The sequence below is a fragment of the Brachyhypopomus gauderio genome, chromosome 21, assembly GCF_052324685.1.
Source record: "Brachyhypopomus gauderio isolate BG-103 chromosome 21, BGAUD_0.2, whole genome shotgun sequence".
Taxonomy (NCBI): Eukaryota; Metazoa; Chordata; class Actinopteri; order Gymnotiformes; family Hypopomidae; genus Brachyhypopomus; species Brachyhypopomus gauderio.
In genome coordinates, this window is record NC_135231.1 from 445,364 (window position 1) to 468,753 (window position 23,390).

General features: G+C 48.1%; 1 protein-coding gene across 3 annotated transcripts; it reads right to left on the reverse strand.

Annotated features, from left to right (window-relative positions):
* Positions 1–44: 44 nt before the first annotated feature.
* Positions 45–23,012, reverse strand: slc35h1 (solute carrier family 35 member H1). 3 transcript variants are annotated; one of them, XM_076984617.1, is made up of 42 exons: positions 22,854–23,012; positions 21,834–21,926; positions 20,238–20,342; positions 18,979–19,122; positions 16,140–16,295; positions 13,026–13,214; positions 12,210–12,377; positions 11,055–11,174; positions 10,770–10,934; positions 10,483–10,641; positions 10,222–10,391; positions 9,973–10,102; positions 9,524–9,669; positions 9,086–9,215; positions 8,735–8,874; positions 8,475–8,601; positions 8,212–8,351; positions 7,906–8,038; positions 7,382–7,524; positions 7,079–7,208; positions 6,376–6,492; positions 6,115–6,261; positions 5,970–6,026; positions 5,836–5,874; positions 5,393–5,531; positions 5,160–5,302; positions 4,888–4,997; positions 4,312–4,470; positions 4,119–4,196; positions 3,835–3,921; positions 3,690–3,743; positions 3,420–3,515; positions 3,273–3,326; positions 3,126–3,179; positions 2,588–2,641; positions 2,410–2,481; positions 2,205–2,240; positions 2,025–2,091; positions 1,681–1,869; positions 1,519–1,596; positions 1,244–1,402; positions 45–1,163 (listed from the first exon to the last, which is right to left on the reverse strand). In XM_076984617.1, the coding sequence occupies exons 2-42, from the start codon at positions 21,922–21,924 to the stop codon at positions 1,126–1,128; spliced, it is 4,713 nt and encodes a 1,570-aa protein (XP_076840732.1). In that variant the 5' UTR covers positions 21,925–21,926; positions 22,854–23,012; the 3' UTR covers positions 45–1,125. The 3 variants fall into 3 exon arrangements, with proteins under 3 accessions (XP_076840732.1, XP_076840731.1, XP_076840730.1); XM_076984616.1 differs by having other exon boundaries at positions 10,222–10,394; XM_076984615.1 differs by having other exon boundaries at positions 10,222–10,397.
* Positions 23,013–23,390: the final 378 nt, after the last annotated feature.

The window sequence follows — 23,390 nt, forward strand, 5'->3', positions numbered from 1 at the left end:
ATCCCATAAGTTTATTTTTTGTATTGCATATGAAAGTTCATACATTGTTTTATGGGTACACTAAAATACAAATTTAGTACTGAGCAGGAATAGGTTTATTGGGTTTTTATTTTTAATATAATTTGATTCACACAGCTACATGACTGATGCAAACTCTCTCTCTCTCTCTCTCATACACACACACACACACACACACACACACACACACACACACACACACACACACACACACACACACACACACACACACACACACACACACACACACACACATACACATACAGACTGAATTCACTTTGAAAACACAATAATCAGTATTAAAATGCTTAGAATTAACATACAAAGAGCTAACCATTCTAATGGAACTAGTCATGCAAAATAAAGTTAAACAGGTTTAATTTATGTGGAAAAATTATCACAGTGTATCTTGTTTTACAACTAATTAATACAAATAGATGTCAGTTTAAAATTCTCCTCGAGGCAGTTAAAATCAGAGAACCCAAGTGATAGTCATAGTACGCCTTCAACAACACAAAAAACAAACACTGTAGTGCACAACAACAACAACAAAATAAACCACAGCATCAGTAAATTATACCTTAAAACATTCTTAGTGCGAAAATGGTACACATTTAATATATGAGATGTTTCCTCATAGGTAAATACTAATGGCTGTTTGCTCCTTTAAATATAAATTCAAATTAAGATGTCAAACCCCCCTTTAGTTTCAAACTGAAATCAATGCAGCACAAAGTGAGTCCTGCTCATGAATTTGCCTCCATTATTCATGAGACTGGTTACATCCAGAACACTAGCAAAAATTTAAATAGGTATAATAAAGTTGGCTTGAATGAAGGATGCTCAGAGTTTGTGATGCTCAGATCTCATTTGGAGGGAAACTGCAAACTGGCATGACGTCAGTATGAAGCTTACATGAGAAGGTTCATGAAGTCAGGCAGTAAAAACCAGCCAACAAATAGGTTTAGAGAACTGGCCTTGGTAAAACATGTCAACATGTCCTTGTGATGCGAGTCCAGTTTTTCTCTGCCATATCCTCCGTGAGGAGAGCTCGACTGCATTCGTGTGTTTGGCATTTTAGAAAAAGATCTCACACTTTTATCCAGGTCATGGCTGATATCCAAAGTATGGATCCTCTGAAAAATCTTAGAAAGTTAACAAGAACAAAATGCATTAAAAGAGCAACAACATTGCACAGGATCAAAGTAAGTCTTCCCATACGTACCTCCTGGAGGATCTCCTCGATGACACCCACTGCTGTCGCACACACCAGGGGGCCCTATCTCACCTGGCTGACCTACTGTTCCTGGAACCCCAGGAAAGCCTGCCTTACCATCATCACCTCTAGGGCCTTGTGTCCCTACTTTGGTTTCTCCTGGAGGTCCTGGTTTAGCACACACAAAGAGTATGTTGATAAGCATGTAAAACTCTATTCTATTCTATTCTATTCTAAAACCAGTGCCTACTAACAGTATTCCCAAACATTCAGAATATAAGTACCTGCAAAACCCTTTAATCCTGGTGATCCTTGGACATTAGAGCCTGGAGCTCCTCTCTCACCAGGCAAACCTCTGCGCCCTGAGTTACAACCCAGGGTCAGACTTGTGTCTACAAATGCACTCATTTATTAACATCTTAGAAAATTACAAATTCATAACTCACCCTGTTCACCAGGATACCCTGGCTTCCCTGGCTCCCCTCGGTCACCGTCTCGACCCTTAGGGCCCCTAGGCCCCGGGGGCCCTTTTCCTCCTGGAATTCCTGGCTCTCCTGGGGGTCCGACTGGCTCCTGGATTGGCAAAGGCTTCCGACTAATCTCATTCAGCAAGGCGTCTAACTTCAGCACTTCATCTAAGGTGAACAGGGTGAACAGCAGCATCTCAGCTGAATAACAAAGGTCCTGAGCTGACATGTACAAAGAAACATGCTATATGGTCTACTGTCACTCAATAGAACTCAGGAGGCAATGGAGGAGTGTGAGGAGAAGCAGTGAGTTTATTACATACTGTGCACTAGCTTCTCACAGGCCTGAGTGACAAGTTGATAGATAATAGCGAGAGACTGTGGCTCTCCCTTTAAAACAAAGTACAGATGGAACTACATCAGAAAACATGACAAAATGAGTTCTTGAAAAAAACAAGGGTGCCCTGACCAGCGTACAGAGGGAGAATTTGCATTGAACTCACCTTCTCTCCTCTCTCACCCTTATTCCCAGGAAGCCCCTAACAACAAAACCACATCAAAAGTCACCAGTTAACTAAATGTTAACAATGTTAACACGAGTTAAACAATGTTAACTATTTCCAACTAAACGTCGTCCATGGTATTCTGGCCTGTCAGTAGAGTGCACGCTGCATGTCTCAAGATAGAAAGCTGGCCTCGTGAACTCACTGTAGGTCCCACAGGTCCGACGGCCCCTCTCTCTCCAGAGGACCCTGGGTGTCCTGGCATACCCTGGAAGCCCTGGAGGAGTCAGATTCAACAAGGGCTTAAACAAGATGTGATAGACCTGCAAGCTAAGTGTGAGCTATGTAAGTGTGTATAGGCGCATTTGTGTCTGCCATCTTACCCTGGGCCCAGTAATCCCTGGGGGCCCTAGATTACCCTCCACTCCTCTCGCTCCCTGGGCCGAACCATGGTCAAACAACAGCCAGGATTAATTACAGAGGGCAAAGAGAGGCAAAGATTAAGAATGAAAGATTATTTTTCAGACATTGTGAAGACATTTTCCTGACTTTTGTCCATGTAATTTTACCACAGGACCATTCACTGTAAGGCTTATGACTGATTTGCATAAAATAAATGGTATAACTTTGGTATAACTGCCTACGTGGGGGTGTCTATACATTTTATACATTGCTGTCATAAAGGAAATCCTGACATTACTGACATGGGAACTGAATTAAAATACCCTTTCTAGAGGTACTTTAACTGTAGATTAAAGGTGTCAGCACATTTCTGAGGCAGGAACGGTCGGTCGGATTGAGATGCAACTGAGGAACTGAATGTAAACTGCAGATAATAATGACTTTAGCTCACCTCTCCATGTAAAACTAACTCCATACGAATGATGCTTGAGTAAATGTTAAATAATGAGCTGGGCTCACCTTTGGTCCAAGAGGGCCTTCTTCACCTTTGGGGCCAGGTGGTCCTGGTAACCCCTGCAAAAGGAAAGAATGGTGATGAGAAAGGCGAACTACAACTCTCCGTACTCCAACTCCACATTTACTACCAAGAAACATTAAGGACACTACCTGATTCCCAGGTCTTCCCACATCGCCTTTCTCACCTCTAACCCCTGGAGGCCCCTAGAGAATCAGCAGCATATGGACAGAGGTTGTAATGCACCTCTATACGACTGAACGCTGTGATGTAGCTTATCTGGGGCTAAAAAGCCATACCATTTTCCCCATCACTGTTATGCCACGTGGACCGATGGACCCCATAGGGCCAAAGCCCCCCTCTGGCCCTGGCTTGCCAGGCGGACCCATTTCACCCTGAGAGGGAGCAGATTGGGCAGAGAGATGATGAGAGAGTTACTCATTAGCTCCAGTCTTGTGTACCAGCTGTAGCTGGTATAACAGTAACTATTGCAGCACATGCAAAAACCCACTCTGTGGATGCACACAGGGGTGATTTGATGAATAATTTAGCTGCAAGAGGGAGACTACCTTCAGGCCTTCCTCCCCCTTTTCCCCCTTCTGCCCACGAGGGCCAGGTTTCCCCTGAGGGAACATCACAATACCAGTTAGTACATACACCTCGGATTCATGTTTAATCGGTCAGTGCTGAGACCTGGTCTCAGCGTGTACTCACAGGTGGTCCAGGGTCTCCGGGCGCTCCAGGGATGTTCGACGTGCAGGTGCAAGCATACTCAGGGGCGGGGCAGCCCTCCTCATCCCTCTACAGAGGTCAAAAACATTCACTTCTGCACATCCATAAACGAAGCATTTTCCGTTTCTTCATGGAGCGTGACAATGAATGTTAAGTCATCACTGCAGTATTCACCAATAGGATTGTGCGATTTCAATCATGTGCTCACAGGTAGATTTTAATTGATTTTTTAAATCAGTTCTGACAGCTGATGCTTGGTGTCTGACCTGAGCTGGCAGGTCACAGCAGGTGTCCTCAGAGGCCCAGGTGGTGTTGCACACAATCTCAAAGGACTGGATCTGGATCTGCAAGACACGAGGAGCACTTTCACATGCACCAAGCATGAACTGGTGCAGTGCAGTCTGGGAGGAAGTTTAATGGGCGCTGTGCCCTTTGTGCCTGAGCAGTAATCTTACTCACAGCAGCAGAGCCACTATGAGGCCCTCGGGTCCTCACTAGCTTTCCCAGCATCTCAAAGCCATCGGTGGGTAGAGCACCAAGAGGACGGGCGGGCCGCTCACCAACCCACTGGCAGTCCACAGACAGGGATACGCTCACCTGACTAATGGACAGGTGAATCTGCCAATCAGGTTAGACACAGCTTATACAAGCATGAAATTCATAAATAGTTTATTTTTGAATGCAAGTTTTGGTCTTAGTTAAGTTAATTTTTCAAATATTGAGTTGCACGCACACACACACACACACACACACACACACACACACACACACACGCACACACGCACACACGCACACACGCACACACCCACACACACACACACACACACACACACACACACACACACCCGCGCACACACGCGCACACACACACACACACACACACACACACACCCGCACACACACGCGCACACACACACACACACCCACACACACACACACACACACACACACACACACACACACACACACACACACACACACACACACACACACACACACACACACACACACACACACACAGTCTCTCTTCTTCACCTTGTGGGAGCTGCCATAGAAGAGAGTGTGGACTTGAGATTGCTCAAACGTCAGCTCCTGCACCTCCCCTCTGTAGTCCAGACTGAAGTACAGCAGCACTTTTCTCTCAGCTAACAGCCACAAAAAAAAACACAAAACACAAACACACACACGTGTAAGCACACACACACACCCATACACACACACCACACGCATATCACTCCATTTGCCCAGCACTTGGCAAACTATATATGTGCTTTCAGTAAAGTGGACCCACGCATGTCAGTACTTACGGTCCAGCACCACGCCCATCTTGGGCTGGAAGTCATTGTCGGTTAGCTGCCAGAGGGCAAAAGGCTCCCTGGGCGAGTCCTGCAGCAGGCGGAAGGCCATGCTGATGGTGTGCTCAGGAGAAAAGCCTGCTGGGTGGATGAAGCTACAACAGATAGACAAGCAGGAAGTTAAAGGTGGTTAAATGTGTGTGTATATGTGTGCATATGCATTTGTGTGTGTGTGTGTCTCTCACCCCGTACTCTGGGTCAGCTGAATGTCTCGGTAAAGGGTGTAGCTGGGCAAAGAGCTGAAGATGAACGTTTCTGCTGCTACACCCTCCACTGTGGAGTGAGCTCGCTGAGTCAGACCAAACGCCTCCATCATATTAAATCCTGAAACACACACACACACACACATACACACACACTAGTGATTACTAGGGGGCTGTGGATCACACGTGTCCAGAGCGGTGGGCAGCCCTAGCCCGGCGCCCGGGGAGCAGTTGGGGTTAGGTGCCTTGCTCAAGGTCACCTCAGTCATGGCTTCAGGTCTGGGAATCGAACCCACAACCCTCCGGTCACAAGACCAGTTCCCTACCACCAGGCCATGACTGCCCCGAAGCCGAATGAGGACATTCATTCACAAAATTACCATTCCAAACATGTAAAAGGACAAACTCCAGGTCCTGACTCTTACCTCTGACTACGTTATTTCTGACGGTCATCTCAGGGCACACTAGGAACGAGAAGACACATTGGCACGTTACATTTGTTTTGCCCGTGTCTGTACACCCACTACAGGCCATGAGGGCGACCCTGCTCTCGCCTCACCTTCCTTCTGTATGGGGTGTAGCCGTGGAGGAACTTGTATTCTGACAGGAGCTGCGGCTGAGGAAGAATCACATGTGAGTGTTTAGCCAATCACACAAGCAGACGCCCAGACCGGGTGGTTATGAGGCAGGGCCCTCGCGCTGACCTGTGGGATGCAGGATGGTGACGGCAGCGCTCTCTACTGTCCGCAGGCGGGAGTGCACACTGATGCGATACACCGTCTCGGGCAGCAGCCCCGAGAAACAGTGGCTGCTGCTGGAGGAGTTGACCGTCTGCTCCTTTAACTGCTTGTCTGAGTCCATGTGGACATGCGGGCACACACAAATGGACAAACACAGTAAGGACCCGAGAAGATGAGTGGAAGGGGTTAAGAAACACATGGCGTGCAGCAGAGCTGGGCGGCTACCTCTGAGTGCCTGGATGACGATGCGGTATGCACTGACTGCTGCTACAGGTCTCCAGGACACACAGATACTGGAGTGGTCAGAGCGTACCACGCTCACACTGCTTACGCGCAGACTGGCTGTTGTTTTTTTGGAAAGCAACAGATACAAAATCATCAAGTTAATCAATCTAATGTGTACTTTATTTTGTTGTGTGTGTGTTTATGTATGAATGAATATGTATATGAAGTATGTGTGTGTGTGCGTGTGTGTGTGTGTGTGTATGTGTGTGTGTGCGTGCGTGCGTGTGTGTGTGTGTGTGCGCATGTGTGTGTGTGTATGTGTGTGTGTGTGTTTGCATGTGCATGTGTGTGTGTATGTGTGTGTGTGTATGTGTGTGTGTGTGTGTGTGTGTATGTGTGTGTGTGTGTGTGTGTGTGTGTGTGTATGTGTGTGTGTGTGTGTGTGTGTGTGTGCGCGTGTGTGTGTATGTGTGTGTGTGTGTGCGTGCGTGTTTGCATGTGCGTGTGTGTGTGTGTGTGTGTGTGTGTGTGTGTGTGAGTGTGTGTGTGCGTGTGTGTGTGTGTGTGTGTGTGTGTGTGTGTGTGTGTATGTGCGTGTGTGTGTGTGTATGTGTGTGTATGTGTGTGTGTGTGTGTATGTGTGTGTGTGTGTGTGTGTGTGTGTGTGTGTGTGTGTGTGTGTACATGAGAGATAGAGACTCACTGGTCTTGCCCTGTGCTGAGGCACTACCTCCCTCTCTGTTGCGGTACTCAGCTGTAACCTGCACACTGTACCGAGTGTCAGGCAGTAGAGGTTGCAGCAGAACCCGCCTCTCACTTCCTGGCAACAACAACTACAAAGTTCCCACAAGACTACATTACCCATGATGCAAAACTGACTCTTCTGCAAGCTCCGAATCTGCATGCATTTGAGCAGAAACAGTCATTAGTGTGCTGTAGGGCTATGGGCTATGTTCATAAACCATACAATGGTGTGGCTTTTTACTGGTTCTCTGAGAGCACTCACTGTGGTCTCCTGTGCCTCTGCGGTCAGAGGTGTGTAGGATACGTGGTACTGAAGTACATGGGCGTTGGGTGGAACCCAGCTGACCAGCATACTGACCGCCATCTCCTCAGAGATGGACACACTGCTGGGCCCGCCTCCCGACACTGGTGCGACAAACAGATGAACACTATAATATAAAGGCTCACTGTTTTCTGAGTTGTGTGTGTGTGTAGGACTTCCAGCCCCCTGACACCTTTGAAACATTTTTGCTGTAATGTCAAATTCCTCGTGCTCAAATTCAGCTTGGGCGGCAAACCAGGCTGATGATTCAGGTTCCCCTGAGGCACAAGTACTGACAGAGTCCGTAGTGGTGAAGTAGGGGCTGGGATACGACGTCACCCAGTAGCAAGTCTCAATGTGCTTCAAACCTCTACTGGCAGGCACCATTTCTACTGGCAGATTCAAATTCTTTTGACAGGCAATGCAGGATGGGGCCAGCACTCAAGCGTGTACGAGCACTCGTCCCATCTGTGGTGTGCACTCACGCGTGCTGTATCGTATAGCCACGGCCTCGCTCTGTGCACCGTCAGCGTAGAGGGCAGACAGCGAGATCTGATACTCCGAATCTTCCTCCACTCCCTCCAACACGGCTCCTTCGCTCTCGCCATCCACCTTCAGCTGAAATGCAAATAAACAAAACAGTCGCGTTCCCTCTGGAACTTTGTTTTTACACTCCAAATATCCGTTCCACCCTACGTCTGGATGGTATATTTAAAACACCAGGCCCTGCCGCCCTGTTTGACGAGAAGCACTCGGATGTGGGCCGCTGGGTGCCGAGAGACGCTGCTCACCTGCTTCAGGTTCCCTCCGCTGAGTGAGATCCATTTAATCAGGTACGACATGACGTCGTCCGCCGCCGGTTCCCAAAGCACGGTCAGGGCCCCCTCCGAGTAGTTGGTCACCCTCAGCTCGGATGGAGCTGGCACCCGCACTGAGAGAGGGCAAGAGAACGTGGGCAGTTAGGCACGGCCTGGCACAGTCGGCAAGAGGAGGGATTCCTACGACCTGGATCAAAGGAGGCATTCTGGGAAAAAAAAGCCCGCGTGAGACGTACACGTGGTGACGTTGGCTGTCAGCGGAGCCGACAGGCCTTTCTCATAGTGGGACTGCACGGACACTAGATACCGGGACAGAGAGGCCAGATTTTGAAGCAAGACACTGTTCACACCAGCCACTTCCACCTGTGTGAGGCAGAGAGACAGAGAGACAGACAGAGAGAGAGAGAGGGTGGAAAAGTATATTCCATGAAACAGTGGAGCCTCAAAGCACCTCAGTCAGTCTAAACGCTGTTGAAGTTTTAAACTATGAATGCACCTGTCTGATGTCACTCCCATGATTGGTGCTGTAGGTAATGCGGTGGGCGGGGACATCGACAGCACCGGGCAACCACGTGACCCTCAGTGTGCTGTGACTAACCATGGGGAACTGCAAATTACTAGGAGAGGGCAATGGAACTACATAGAGAGAGAGAGAGAGAGAGAGAGAGAGGAGAGAGAGAGAGAGAGAGAGAGAGAGAGAGAGAGAGAGAGAGAGAGAGAGAGAGAGAGAGAGAGAGGGAGAGGGAGGGAGAGAGAGAGAGAGGGAGGGAGAATCACTGAGAGATCGAAACACACCACAGATAGATAGAGAGACAATAATAATGACATGAAGTGCTGGAGTACTTACACGTGGTAGCAACGGCTGTGACGGGGTCGCTGGGGTCTTCGTCGTACAGAGCATACAGCGTAACCGAGTAATCCGTGGAGGGCATCAGATCCTGCAGCTCTACGTCAGTCTCCTCTGCCCCGAACTTCACCTGACGCAGACGATACAGAAACTCATACAGAAGCTCACAGACAATCGCTACCAGTAGCAAAAACAGCAGCATGGTCAGCCCTTAGGACAACCACAGGCACACTAAGCAAAAATCTACTTTGGTAACACAGTGGACTGGTCCATCGGTGTGCCTTAAAAACCCTCGCTTTATCCTTTCTTTTTTCTCCTTGATTTTCATTCCTTCAGCTGTTAGTGATGTAAATAATGTCATGGCTGATATTGCAATCCAATCCATTTCTCATTGTAGAGCTCATTGAAGTGTTACTGTAATTATAAGGCAGAACGTACCTCGCGGGCATCATCAGGCTCGCCGTCCGTGAGGGCAGAGTACAGGGCCATGTACTGAGTAGCTCCGGGGGCAGGACTCCATCGCACCCGCAGACTGCTGGGAGAGGAGGCGATGATCTCCAGAGAGTCGGGCATGGCCAAGGGCACTGAGGAGGGGGAGGACAGGAGAGGGGTGGAGAACAAGAGAGGAGAAGGGAAGGGAGGAGAGGAGACAGGAGGATGGAAGAGTACAGAAGAGGGAGGAGAGGAGAGGAGTGGATTTAGAGGAACATTTTGTATGTGGACAGTTCTAAACTGTAGTACATCTGCTAGCTGGCAGTTAGTCCAGTCTGTTCATCGCTGGTCATTTTTCGAACTACACTGCTGGACCAAGCATGTGGTTGGCAGATCTCAGAACAGTATTACAACAGCTTCCAGAGTGATGTGATGAGGTATTTGATGAGACCTACAAGTGGTGAAGATGCCCCTAAGTGGAGAGCCTACATTCTCATCATATATAGGAAAGATGGACACGTGGTACTGTGTCTGTGAGGACAGTCGGGTCAGCACCACCGTGGACTCTGTCCCGTTTACCACCACCTGCAGAAGAAAAAAAACAAAACAAAACCCCTGGCTGGTTGAGTAGCACATTACAAGCCAAAGGATGAACCACAGCACCCAGCTGGGTAACGGGCCAGCTGCCGGACACATGGTCTGACCTCCTGCGGGCTCTGCCCCTCGCTGCTGTGAAACACCACCCTGTACTGCATGGCGGTCCGGTGCGGGCCTGTCCAACTCAGGCGCACATCTCTGGGTCCGAGCTCGGAGTATCGCAGGTCCGTGGGCCCGGGGTCATCCAGAACCGGGGCCTGGGTGGGATGCTCCGTTCCTGCTTCTCAAACACACAGACAGAAAAGCGCCCCCTGTAGGCCGATGTGAGCGCGTGACGGCTAGCAGCAGCGAGGTGGAAGAGAACTCACTCTTTGCTTTACTGCGATTCTCCATCTTCCCACAGAGGATTTGCACGAGCCGGCTGGTGAGTTTGCTGAGCAGAGGGAAGTTATTCAGATTGTAGACGTTGAGCTCCAGAGGCTCTGAGGCTACCTGCCTTAACTCAGCCTCATCTGCGTTCTTCACCCCTGAGAGAGAGAGAGAGAGAGAGAGAGGGAGAGAGAGGCAGATAGACATGTGGAGAAAAACGGACAGAGAGTGACTACTTTCAAAGTCACAAAGACACAAATGCCTTCTTGCTAGGCACGTCTCTCACCCACAGCGATGATCTCCACTCCAGCACTCTTAAGCCTGCTAGCTGCCGTGATGGCGTCATCCTGAGACTTCCCATCAGTCAACAGCAGCACGAAATGTGGCACATCTGCTCGGGCTCCTACCTGCTCCTCAAGATTCTTCTCTAGGACATGAATGAGTGCCTGACCTGCACACACAAACAAATAATCAACTAGACTGTGAATCTGAGATTCAGATTAAAACAAACAGTTGAGGGGCCTCTTGTGACCAACAAATGATTCGATGATTCTGATTGGTGTGGGCTCACCTGTGAAGGTGTTCCCCCCCTTGTATCTGAAGTTACGGATACCATCCAGGAGCTCCTCTCTGGAAGTGAAGTTGCTGAGGTGCCACTCAGTGCGAGGGTGTCCACTGTATTGGGTCAAGGCTGAAACACGAACACACACACTGGACTTGCCCCAGAACCAAAACAAAGTCTAAAATGACAGGGCTTGCTCCTGAATACCTGCAGGAACTTATTTCCTACTATGAACCCCCACGTCAACTAAGATCACAGGGTGCTGGTCTTTTATTAGTTCGACAAATTAATAAGGTAACAGCAGGGGGAAGAGCCTTTTCTTATAAGGCCCCCCAGCTTTGGAACAACCTCCCAAAATGCGTACGGGACTCTGACACAGTCACAATCTTTAAGTCTAGGTTGAAAACCCACTTATTTGGTTTAGCGTTTGATAATTAACATCCCCCCTTAGATAAAGGTACAGATCCAGGGGTTCATAGACGAAGGGTTTTATGGTAGACTGGGGTGCTGGTGCTGTCGTCCTGTCACTGCTCATGGTCACTCAAGTTTGTTGACAGTGCAGTGGATGGATGCCATTGTCTCAGAATGCCCCCAAGCCTATGTTACCTTCTGGTTCTGCCTTTTTAGCTAGGCTGTAATAGTTTAACTTAATGCCGGAGTTGCTGCCACACTCCAGAAATGTTTATAATTTCACCTGTCCTGTATATGTCCTCATACAGAGCAAATTTTCCCCGTTTCATTTCTCCACATGGCTGCCCGCCTGCTTGAGGAACAATGAGATGAGGAGACCAGCGATCCATCCTGGGCCGGCCACTTCCTGCCTAACCGGATGCCTACACCATGATTGACATTATTACATCTTTTTCCTTTTCTTTCTCTTCTTTCTGTTTAAATTGTTGTTGTTGTCATGGTGACCGGTGTCGGCCAGAGGAGGATGGGTTCCCCCCCTGAGTCTTGGTTCCTCTCAAGGTTTCTTCCTCATGCAAAAAAACTAGGGAGTTTTTCCTTGCCACTGTCGCCCTTGGCTTGCTCACTGGGGGCTAGGACTCGGCACTTGTAAAGCTGCTTTGTGACAACAACTGTTGTAAAAAGCGCTATATAAATAAAATTTGATTGATTGATTGATTGGTAACCCAATAAAATGACCCGGGAGGCGGGTCTTACCGATTTGCACCCCGCCTGGGCCCACGTGGAAGGGTGTGACCAGGCCCTCCAGGAACTCGCGCACCTTCTTGAAGTTGGTGCGGCCGATGCTCCGAGACCCGTCCACCAGCAGGACGAGGTCGGCCTGCACACCGCGCCTGCACTCGAATGGCTTCCGGGACGTTCCGCCTGGACACGCGTGCATGGGAGACCGGAGTAAAGGTTGAGGAGAGCGTTTAAACAACAAAACCATTAGCACATCTGGCACACGTTTCTACTGGTATGCACAAACCACTACGACTTCGAATGACATCTTTAGTACTGCAATGATAATTTTTTTAATTGAAATATTTGCTTTGATTTAACTGGCTATTCTAAAAGCATGTACAGGTCCATGAATGTGCTCTTTAACTTTCTGCGTGTGTGTTCTGCATGAGCAACTGGAAGCATGAACAGTTTCAGAAGACTTCCTCAGGCTACAGTAGGTGGCATTTAACCCCTCCATGCCTCTGTCATTAACCCTGCTTCTAGCCCTCACACCCCCCCTCAGGGCACGACCCTAAAATAACAGAAGCCTTTAGAGTCAGTAGGTGCACAGCCAGCACAGTGTAGAACAACCTGACTCATTAGCCCGGCTCATTCAAATACTATTGACCTGGATGACCCAATACTGACAGCATTACAAAAACAGTTATTTCTAAAAATAATTGAAAAAACACTGTACAACAGCAAAAACAGGGATCCCCGTTCATGTACAGTGACCCTGTGAGCACTTTAGGGGGCGCGGGACAGGTGTGCGCAGTGATGTCACGGCGCCGATGCTGTGTTTTGCTTTACCTGTAACCGGCTGTGTGGGCGTGGTCTTCCTCACTTGCTCCGCCTCTTCCTCAGGCTTGCCCCTGCCCCCCCCCTGTCTGTCCTGCTCCTCTGGCTTGGTGTGATTCTTCTCTTTCTTCTTTTTTTTCTTGTCACCTCCGCTCTTGTCTGGCGCTTGGTCGTCTTGTTCGGCGGCGGCGGTAGAGGGTTCTGGAGATGCAGGATTGAGCCCTATATCACACAGGAGCGCGCGGGGGCTAACGGTTCCCCACACCTGGCACAGCCTGCTGTGCACGCCTGACATTGTCTTCAGTTCTACACATTTGTACAGTATTGAGTATTAGTCTACTTGTTTGCTACACTTCTGTGATCAGTGTACAAAAAGGGGCACAAATGAGAGTTTGCCAGTTCCCGCGACGGACATTAGCCCAACCCACAGCAGCAGGGCTGATTACAGTGTGGGCGATGCAGCAACAGAGCCCTTATTACTGGGTTAGAGACTTGGCGCCAGCCCAACCATCTGTAGCTCCCCCTGACAGACGGATGTAATGACGGAGGAGCCCCCAGGAGGTACACTGGGATTATTACTGTATAATTCCTCTAAAGATTATACTCCTTCCTTCTACACATTCCATCAGCGTAACATGTAAGCGGTGTAAGTTGAATAATAAGTTTTATTGGGAAGTGTAACCCAAGATGTGTTGGTGCAGGTCAGGTCTGTCCTGTCAGTGTGAGCAGGTGTGTGTTGGTGTGGGTCAGGTCTGTTCTAGTAGTGTGAGCAGGTGTGTGTTGGTGCGGGTCAGGTCTGTTCTAGTAGTGTGAGCAGGTGTGTGTTGGTGCGGGTCAGGTCTGTCCTGTCAGTGTGAGCAGGTGTGTGTTGGTGCGGGTCAGGTCTGTTCTAGTAGTGTGAGCAGGTGTGTGTTGGTGCAGGTCAGGTCTGTCCTGTCAGTGTGAGCAGGTGTGTGTTGGTGCAGGTCAGGTCTGTCCTGTCAGTGTGAGCAGGTGTGTGTTGGTGCGGGTCAGGTCTGTTCTAGTAGTGTGAGCAGGTGTGTGTTGGTGCAGGTCAGGTCTGTTCTAGTAGTGTGAGCAGGTGTGTGTTGTGCGGGTCAGGTCTGTCCTGTCAGTGTGAGCAGGTGTGTGTTGGTGCGGGTCAGGTCTGTTCTAGTAGTGTGAGCAGGTGTGTGTTGGTGCAGGTCAGGTCTGTCCTGTCAGTGTGAGCAGGTGTGTGTTGGTGCAGGTCAGGTCTGTCCTGTCAGTGTGAGCAGGTGTGTGTTGGTGCGGGTCAGGTCTGTTCTAGTAGTGTGAGCAGGTGTGTGTTGGTGCAGGTCAGGTCTGTCCTGTCAGTGTGAGCAGGTGTGTGTTGGTGCAGGTCAGGTCTGTCCTGTCAGTGTGAGCAGGTGTGTGTTGGTGCGGGTCAGGTCTGTTCTAGTAGTGTGAGCAGGTGTGTGTTGGTGCGGGTCAGGTCTGTTCTAGTAGTGTGAGCAGGTGTGTGTTGGAGTGGGTCAGGTCTGTCCTGTCAGTGTGAGCAGGTGTGTGTTGGAGTGGGTCAGGTCTGTCCTGTCAGTGTGAGCAGGTGTGTGTTGGAGCAGGTCAGGTCTGTCCTGTCAGTGTGAGCAGGTGTGTGTTGGAGCAGGTCAGGTCTGTTCTAGTAGTGTGAGCAGGTGTGTGTTGGAGCAGGTCAGGTCTGTTCTAGTAGTGTGAGCAGGTGTGTGTTGGAGCAGGTCAGGTCTGTTCTAGTAGTGTGAGCAGGTGTGTGTTGGAGCAGGTCAGGTCTGTTCTAGCAGTGTGAGCAGGTGTGTGTTGGAGTGGGTCAGGTCTGTTCTAGCAGTGTGAGCAGGTGTGTGTTGGTGCGGGTCAGGTCTGTTCTAGCAGTGTGAGCAGGTGTGTGTTGGTGTGGGTCAGGTCTGTCCTGTCAGTGTGAGCAGGTGTGTGTTGGAGCAGGTCAGGTCTGTTCTAGTAGTGTGAGCAGGTGTGTGTTGGTGCGGGTCAGGTCTGTTCTAGTAGTGTGAGCAGGTGTGTGTTGGTGCGGGTCAGGTCTGTCCTGTCAGTGTGAGCAGGTGTGTGTTGGTGCGGGTCAGGTCTGTTCTAGTAGTGTGAGCAGGTGTGTGTTGGAGTGGGTCAGGTCTGTCCTGTCAGTGTGAGCAGGTGTGTGTTGGTGCAGGTCAGGTCTGTTCTAGTAGTGTGAGCAGGTGTGTGTTGGTGCGGGTCAGGTCTGTTCTAGTAGTGTGAGCAGGTGTGTGTTGGTGCGGGTCAGGTCTGTCCTGTCAGTGTGAGCAGGTGTGTGTTGGTGCGGGTCAGGTCTGTTCTAGTAGTGTGAGCAGGTGTGTGTTGGTGCGGGTCAGGTCTGTCCTGTCAGTGTGAGCAGGTGTGTGTTGGTGCAGGTCAGGTCTGTTCTAGTAGTGTGAGCAGGTGTGTGTTGGTGCGGGTCAGGTCTGTTCTAGTAGTGTGAGCAGGTGTGTGTTGGTGCGGGTCAGGTCTGTCCTGTCAGTGTGAGCAGGTGTGTGTTGGTGCGGGTCAGGTCTGTTCTAGTAGTGTGAGCAGGTGTGTGTTGGAGCAGGTCAGGTCTGTCCTGTCAGTGTGAGCAGGTGTGTGTTGGTGCAGGTCAGGTCTGTTCTAGTAGTGTGAGCAGGTGTGTGTTGGTGTGGGTCAGGTCTGTTCTAGTAGTGTGAGCAGGTGTGTGTTGGTGCGGGTCAGGTCTGTTCTAGTAGTGTGAGCAGGTGTGTGTTGGTGCGGGTCAGGTCTGTCCTGTCAGTGTGAGCAGGTGTGTGTTGGAGTGGGTCAGGTCTGTTCTAGCAGTGTGAGCAGGTGTGTGTTGGTGCGGGTCAGGTCTGTTCTAGCAGTGTGAGCAGGTGTGTGTTGGTGTGGGTCAGGTCTGTCCTGTCAGTGTGAGCAGGTGTGTGTTGGTGCAGGTCAGGTCTGTTCTAGCAGTGTGAGCAGGTGTGTGTTGGTGCGGGTCAGGTCTGTTCTAGCAGTGTGAGCAGGTGTGTGTTGTGCGGGTCAGGTCTGTCCTGTCAGTGTGAGCAGGTGTGTGTTGGTGCGGGTCAGGTCTGTTCTAGTAGTGTGAGCAGGTGTGTGTTGGAGTGGGTCAGGTCTGTCCTGTCAGTGTGAGCAGGTGTGTGTTGGTGCGGGTCAGACCATTGCTGGTGGGCTCCTGGTAGAGCACGGTGGGCAGCGATTCGAGAGCCTCTCTGACGTCATCTGCCTCCCCAGAGCCTGAACCAGTGGCCTGTGACTTCCTTTTCTGCTCTCGGTTCCCACTACGAACCAGCTCATCCTCCTGGAGTGCACCGACTGAAGAGGAGAGGAGAGGAGAGGAGAGGGGAGGAGAGGGGAGGAGAGGGGAGGAGAGGAGAGGGGAGGGGAGGAGAGGAGAGGAGAGGAGAGGGGAGGGGAGGAGAGGAGAGGGGAGGAGAGGAGAGGAGAGGGGAGGAGAGGAGAGGAGAGGGGAGGAGGGGAGAGGAGAGGGGAGGAGAGGAGAGGGGAGGGGAGGAGAGGAGAGGAGAGGGGAGGAGAGGAGAGGAGAGGGGAGGAGAGGAGAGGAGAGGAGAGGAGATAGAAAGAATAGAGACCAACTGTACTATAAAGATGGTATAAAGGGATCTAAAGGAATTAATAGACATGAAGATAATGGCGAAAATGTTAAATACACAATCATAATTAATATATGTTCACTTGGTTCCAGTGGGCTTTTTCCAATGAAGTGTAAACTGTATTTTACTTAAAGCATACATAGCTGATGAATGAGCCTTGAAGATAAATGGGTCTATTTACCCATATAATGCCCCATGGGGTACTCAGCCAATCACATGGAAAAACTGAGCAGTGAGAGTCTGAGTATTTCAGCTGTCATGGAAGAACAATGGAATTCTGCACAAGTCACCGTGGCCTACCAGCCAAAACAGAGCGCTAACCTGCCCAGGCAAGCAGAGTTCATCACAGGAACCCACTGATACTCACACCCCTTCCCCTTGGAGAAGCATGGTGAGAAGCATGCGGCGCATTCTCTCTATCTCTCTTACACACAAACTTAAACACACACACACACACACACACACACACACACACACACACACACACACACACACACACACACACACACAATATCTGTCTTGTTCTCATCAATGAGTCATATTTTTAATTACAGTGTTTTAAAAAACATCGCTAAAGGGTTCTGTTTCTTTAAAAAAAGACCCAAGAGGCCTCCCATAGTTTTCTAAGAGAACCACAAAACCTGTCATTCTGGAAGATTCCAATACCTCAACACAGTCAATTACTGACAGGTCCCAGGTCCCATTAAAGGGAAGCATACTGACCTCTGCGCATGCACATGCATACCAACATACACATGTAGTGATGCTAAAGATGATGTATTGTGAGGAAGTGGGATACTGCATTGACAGGCCCAGTGACTAACAGGCATTCTAAAATTCCCCAGCTACTGCACAGCTACAGTACTGTACAGCTACAGTACTATACAGCTACAGTACTGTACAGCTACAGTACTGCACAGCTACAGTACTGTACAGCTACAGTACTATACAGCTACTGCACAGCTACAGTACTGTACAGCTACTGCACAGCTACAGTACTGTACAGCTACAGTACTATACAGCTACAGTACTGCACAGCTACAGTACTGTACAGCTACAGTACTGTACAGCTACAGTACTGCACAGCTACAGTACTGTACAGCTACAGTACTGCATGGCTACAGTACTGCACAGCTACAGTACTATACAGCTACAGTACTGTACAGCTACAGTACTATACAGCTACAGTACTGCACAGCTAGTGCTCTACAGCTACAGTACTGTACAGCTACGGCACAGCTACAGTACTATATAGCTACAGTACTGTACAGCTACTGCACAGCTACAGTACTATATAGCTACAGTACTGTACAGCTACTGCACAGCTACAGTACTCTACAGCTACAGTACTGTACAGCTACTGCACAGCTAAAGTACTATACAGCTACAGTACTGTACAGCTTCTATGTTTTGTTAAGTTTGAACGAGGGAGTTCACGATCACACTCTATGTACATAAACAATGGACGTATTATAAGACACCTACACTTTTGCATCAGTGTTGTATTAGACAGGCCTCATCACAGCCAATTAAAAAAAATCGTCTTAAAACATATTTTTATTCCTTGACTTTTACCCCAGCATGTGATCTTTTATCTGGTTTAAATAGTTTTTAAAAGTTTTTTTTTATTTTAATTTTAATTTTTTTTAATCTAGTTTTTATACTGTATTATTTCTTAATATGTTATATTCACGGGTTGTTACATACCTTGTGCTATGTTCTTTTAACTGATTGTATCCTATGTACAGCACTTTGGCACGGCCATGGCTGTTTATAAAGTGCTATATAATTAAAGCTGAGTTCAGTTGAGTTGTACTTGTACAGTGTAGTTGTACAGTGTACTGACTGCACTAGAGTCATGTAGTCAGTATTTCTGTTTACTGAATTACACAATACCAGTTAATTCAAACACACTGGTAGTCAGGGAAACATTTTGTCGATTTCTCATCGGGATCATCTCAGTCTCATTTTCTCTATCCTATGCCCCTCCCTCACGCCCCTCATGCCCCTCCCTCATGTCCTTCATGCCCCTCCCTCACGCCCCTCCCTCATGCCCCTCCCTCATGTCCTTCATGCCCCTCCCTCACGCCCCTCACGCCCCTCCCTCATGTCCTTCACGCCCCTCCCCTCACTTCCTCACTCTCTCCCTCATGCCCCTCCCTCACTTTCTCACACCCCTCCTTCATGCCCCTCCCTCACTTCCTCACTCCCTCCCTCATGCCCCTCCCCTCCCTCCCTCATGCCCCTCCCCTCTCTCCCTCATGCCCCCTCCCCTCACTTTCTCACTCCCTCCCTCATGCCCCTCCCCTCCCTCCCTCATGCCCCTCCCCTCCCTCCCTCATGCCCCTCCCCTCCCTCCCTCATGCCCCTCCCTCATCTCTTACTGCTGAAGCGTCTCTTGGCGAGAAGTTTCTCCATTGTCCCGACCAGCGCGAGCACCTGCAGCAGGTATTCCTGCCTGGAGTTGAGGCCCGCCACCGTGGCCCGGGCCTGTGTGGTGGTCAGCATCAGCTCCGGCTGGGGCAGGTCTGCAGGGCGGGAACAGAGGAGGGGCCGGGGAACAAAAGGTGGAGTCACAAAGGAGCACAGGGCAAGTTGGCACCGTGCCAACATGGGCCACAGCTCTTCAAATTAAATTGTAAAAAGTCCAGCCAGGTCAGTTAAAAATGGACTTTCTGACTTTGGGATGTAAGAGGCAGTCACTATATTTGCTCTGTTCCATTGTCAAGCCTCTTCCAATCTCATGCCAACCCTACATCTGAGCATTACCAAGAAGGCGTGTTTGTCTTTCTGTGTGAAGTTTCTCAATAGTGCAACAGGCCTGTCTGAACTCACCTTAGACAAGGGACAGGAAAAGTGATAAGAGAGAAGGAGATGATGGTAGAAAGAGAGACAGATAAAGAAACAGAGAGTCACATAGAGAAAGAGACACAGAGAGGTAGAAAGGCAACACATGAGACAGAGTAACTGCAGACGACTGCAGACTACACAGATAAAGAAGTTACCGCTGACTAAAGACCTATCGCCATTCCATCACTGTTAGAGTGTTTAGCTCCGCCCTCATATCCCTCATCTGTTCTGATGCCTGCACAATAATAATAGATTTTCATCTTAGAGAGAGAATAAAGAAAGAAAAAAAGAAAGAAAGCTTGAAGAAGCTTGAAGTAAAATAGCAGGGAACCACTAAACTGCAGCAAACAACTGAACAATTTAAAAAAATGTTTTAATTATTTAAATCTTTAAATCACAAGAAATGTTATACTCAAAAGTTCTTCATGTTAAAATACAAAGTAAAAGCTCATTTTGACATCTGGGTTTTAGCTTTGTCAGGGCCAGGCTGCCTGAGAGACCAGTAACACTTGGTGCCTTAAAATGATCCCATATCCCATTTTACACATTGGCTGAGTAACGCCACCAGTTAAGTCATAAAATACCTATGATCCTTGCTTTAGCAATCTGCACAATTTCAAACACATAATTCAACTCACTCAAGCCAAACAAAAGGTAAACAGTGTTCTACATTATTCAAAATATCAATATTATATATTGTATATTATATATGATATAAATGTTTGTGCAATTCACCACTTCCAAAAGCACTAGAGGTAGTTACAGGTGTGACAGCTAGCCACAGCAGTCTGACCTGAGATGGGCCGCACTCGGACCTTGTAACCCTGAACTGGTCCTTCGGCCTCCTTCCACTTCATTTGGAGTCGGTCTTCAGACAGAACGGTCAGCTTTAATCGGCCTGGAAACACAGTAACACTTTGGCTTAAAACGTAGGCTTGGAATTGATGTAGAAAGCCTTAAAAACACATATGACATTCAAACATTCTTTGCAGTCAAGGACTGTGTGTGTGTGTGTGTGTGTGTGTGTGTGTGTGTGTGTGACCATGATCTGATGAGTGACAAAAGCAGGTCTATATGTGGCACAGATCCATGGGAAACAAAGGGAGCTAGGGGCTTTGGGGCACATATCACAGACGCATGTCTGCAGATCAAAGACACGTACAGCAACAACATTTCAATGCCTTCTGTTTGCTTCTCCATAGAGAGGTTGTAAAACGCTGGGAGCCTTCTGCGGCCACTCCTCTCTCTTCCACCCTCACAGATCTCTTGCTCAACTCTGCCCTTGTCTTTGGGCTCATCTGCATAATTTCCATACGGTTCCTCCAACAATCTTCGCCTTTCAGGCAGCTGTCTGCGTGCGTCTCACTCTGCCCCAGCTGCTCTGGCATGCTCACAGCAGGCCCCTTTACTGTCCTGCGGGCCACGGAGCGACGAAGGCCACAGGAAATCCACTTTTTTGGGGGGGCAGGTTGAAGGTTAGCTAGAAGGCGCCTCAAGCCACTGACGTCAGAGCCCAAAGATGGACGGTTTTAGGCTGGCAGAGTTGACCTCCAGTAGCCTGCAGGCTCCTTTATGTGTTTTCCTCTTTTTTCAAATTTGTCAGAGCCCATCCTCTTTCAGCAGGGAGAAGAAAGAGGAAGAGGGTGGTGGACGCCTGGGCTTCAGCAATAACTGCCAAAGGATCCCAGTGTTTTTTCATCCAAATCAACAAGACACCGACCACCCAGCTGACAAGTCAGCGGACAAGTGTCTGTTAGACCCATGAATTAGAGTTAGCACATCATGACTTAGCACATCATGAAATGAAGGTTCAACTGGACATTTTAACATATTAATTTTGGCAGTGAATTTCAATTTCTAAAACAAGCTTCAGTATTTCTTATTCTGTTTTCCAATTCAGCAACATCTAATATAAGCCGTTTTTTGAAGTCGTAAAATCTTTTTTTTTTTCAAACATAGGCTATATATACTCTCCCAACATGTTGTGAATTATTAACATCCTGAGACAGCACAGTCATAGTTTAAGGGAAACTATGAACGGTGCCATGTAGCTTATGAGAACGGTCCAAGACACTAAGGTTTCCTGAGGTGTTGTCAGGGACTACAATGGCTTGCATGAGCCTGCATGTCAGCTAAAACTAACTAAAGTTTTACACATAATGCTGAAAAAGTAAAAAAAAAAAAAACAATAACAACAAAAAAAACATTAAGCTAAGAATCAGTCTGCAATTAACAAAATGATACATGCATTTACATTTAATGAGTATTAAAACTAAAATCATAAACTTGTGTAGTGAAGGCTCTGAGGAACAAGATTTAGAAATGGCACACTGCTACCATTTAGTGAACAATTTGACAAATATTTCAGGTAAAATACAAAAAGTGGAACCTTGGGCGTAAACTTCCGGGGCCAGCATTAAAATGATGACCGCGAGGACCCGGGCCATTTGACCTTCTGAGGCTGGGGTGAGAACGACCATGCCTGTGAATGAAGCGGGTAACATTCCTTAATTTGAGTACAAATGTCTTTACAAGCAGAATTGATCAAAACAGTATTGTCACGGGAACACATGAACATTCGAGCAAACGCAAAGCTCTTCTGTAAACAGATATTTAGTAAATGAACGCAAGAGCTACCAGACTCTGGTGTCTAAAGCATGGGACCTGATTAACCCAATGCTAACGTAGTCTAGACAACAAGATGTTGGCAATTAAAAACAAACAAAAAAGTGTTCACACAACTAAACTACAGGGCAGAAAACAACGGCACCATTAATTATAGTCATTGAAGTTAATTACAGGACAAGCAGTGGGAAAACAGGCGTTTGCGTAAGTCAAAGAGAAAAGGCAAGACGTCAACATCTGCAATGACGTGCAAACCTTCCCTGTTCCACATGTAAGAGCGGAGAGCACCAGGCAAACTGACCTAAAAGTTCCTTTAAACTGGGGGCACATTCCCCAACCTGCTCAATTATGCGAATATCTGGATAGCCCATGTGACAGTCAAGTTAAGTTCGTGTCTCGGTTCTAGTCATTTGGAAGCCTAAAGAACGCCATGAGCCGTTACACAGAATCAATGAAAGTGGGTCCAAGCTCCCGTGATGACACACCTGTCCGGTAGCGTACAGTACAGTACAGTACAGTAGTACAAACATTACCATTAGAAATGTACACACCTTACATGCTTTACCAGTTAATAGTTAAATGAACGACGGAGAATGTACTCACGACGAGAAGAACGGAAAGACCACCATTTACTTAGAACCGATGCAAAAATTAAGGGATGCACGCAGTCTAAACTTTGCGCATTCGTGCATTACAAGTAGTTTATTTGTCTTTCTATTGGACTCCTTGGGCGACACTTTTACTGAGTCGAGTCAAGGAGCGGTGACATCAAGACGATATGTACCTGAAGCTGTGCGCCTTTGTCCGATATCCAGTCTAAGCGTTCAAACGCATTCCATAGTTGCAGATGTCAACAGACGGGAGCTCGGCGTGTTCTGTGGCGTTACGCGCTATCCTTGCCCACTTTGGTGGGGCTAGGTGTGAAATATGATATGGGACGCCTGTCTTCCGCTGCTGAAATCTGGGCGGGGAACGTTTGAGATACATTTATGTCGGGATTCCAAGGGTCTTGAATTTCTTGTAAGAGCAAGCGGGGACTATTTTTGTTTTGTTTTTTTTTATTTTGGGGGGAAATTACATTTAATAGGACATTAATTAATACTGAATAAAAGGGGCACTTTTATTAGCATTAATATATTACTATATAAAGAGAATGTAAAGAGGATTATTATTAAAAAAAAGAGAATTTAAATAATGAATTACATTAATGCACAAATTATGTTCTAAATGTTCTGAGTTTTTCAATGTTGTCATCCTAAATGTGAAAACACGGTGTGAGTTTTCCTGAGCTAAAGAAAATGTGGACACAGACCATGAGACC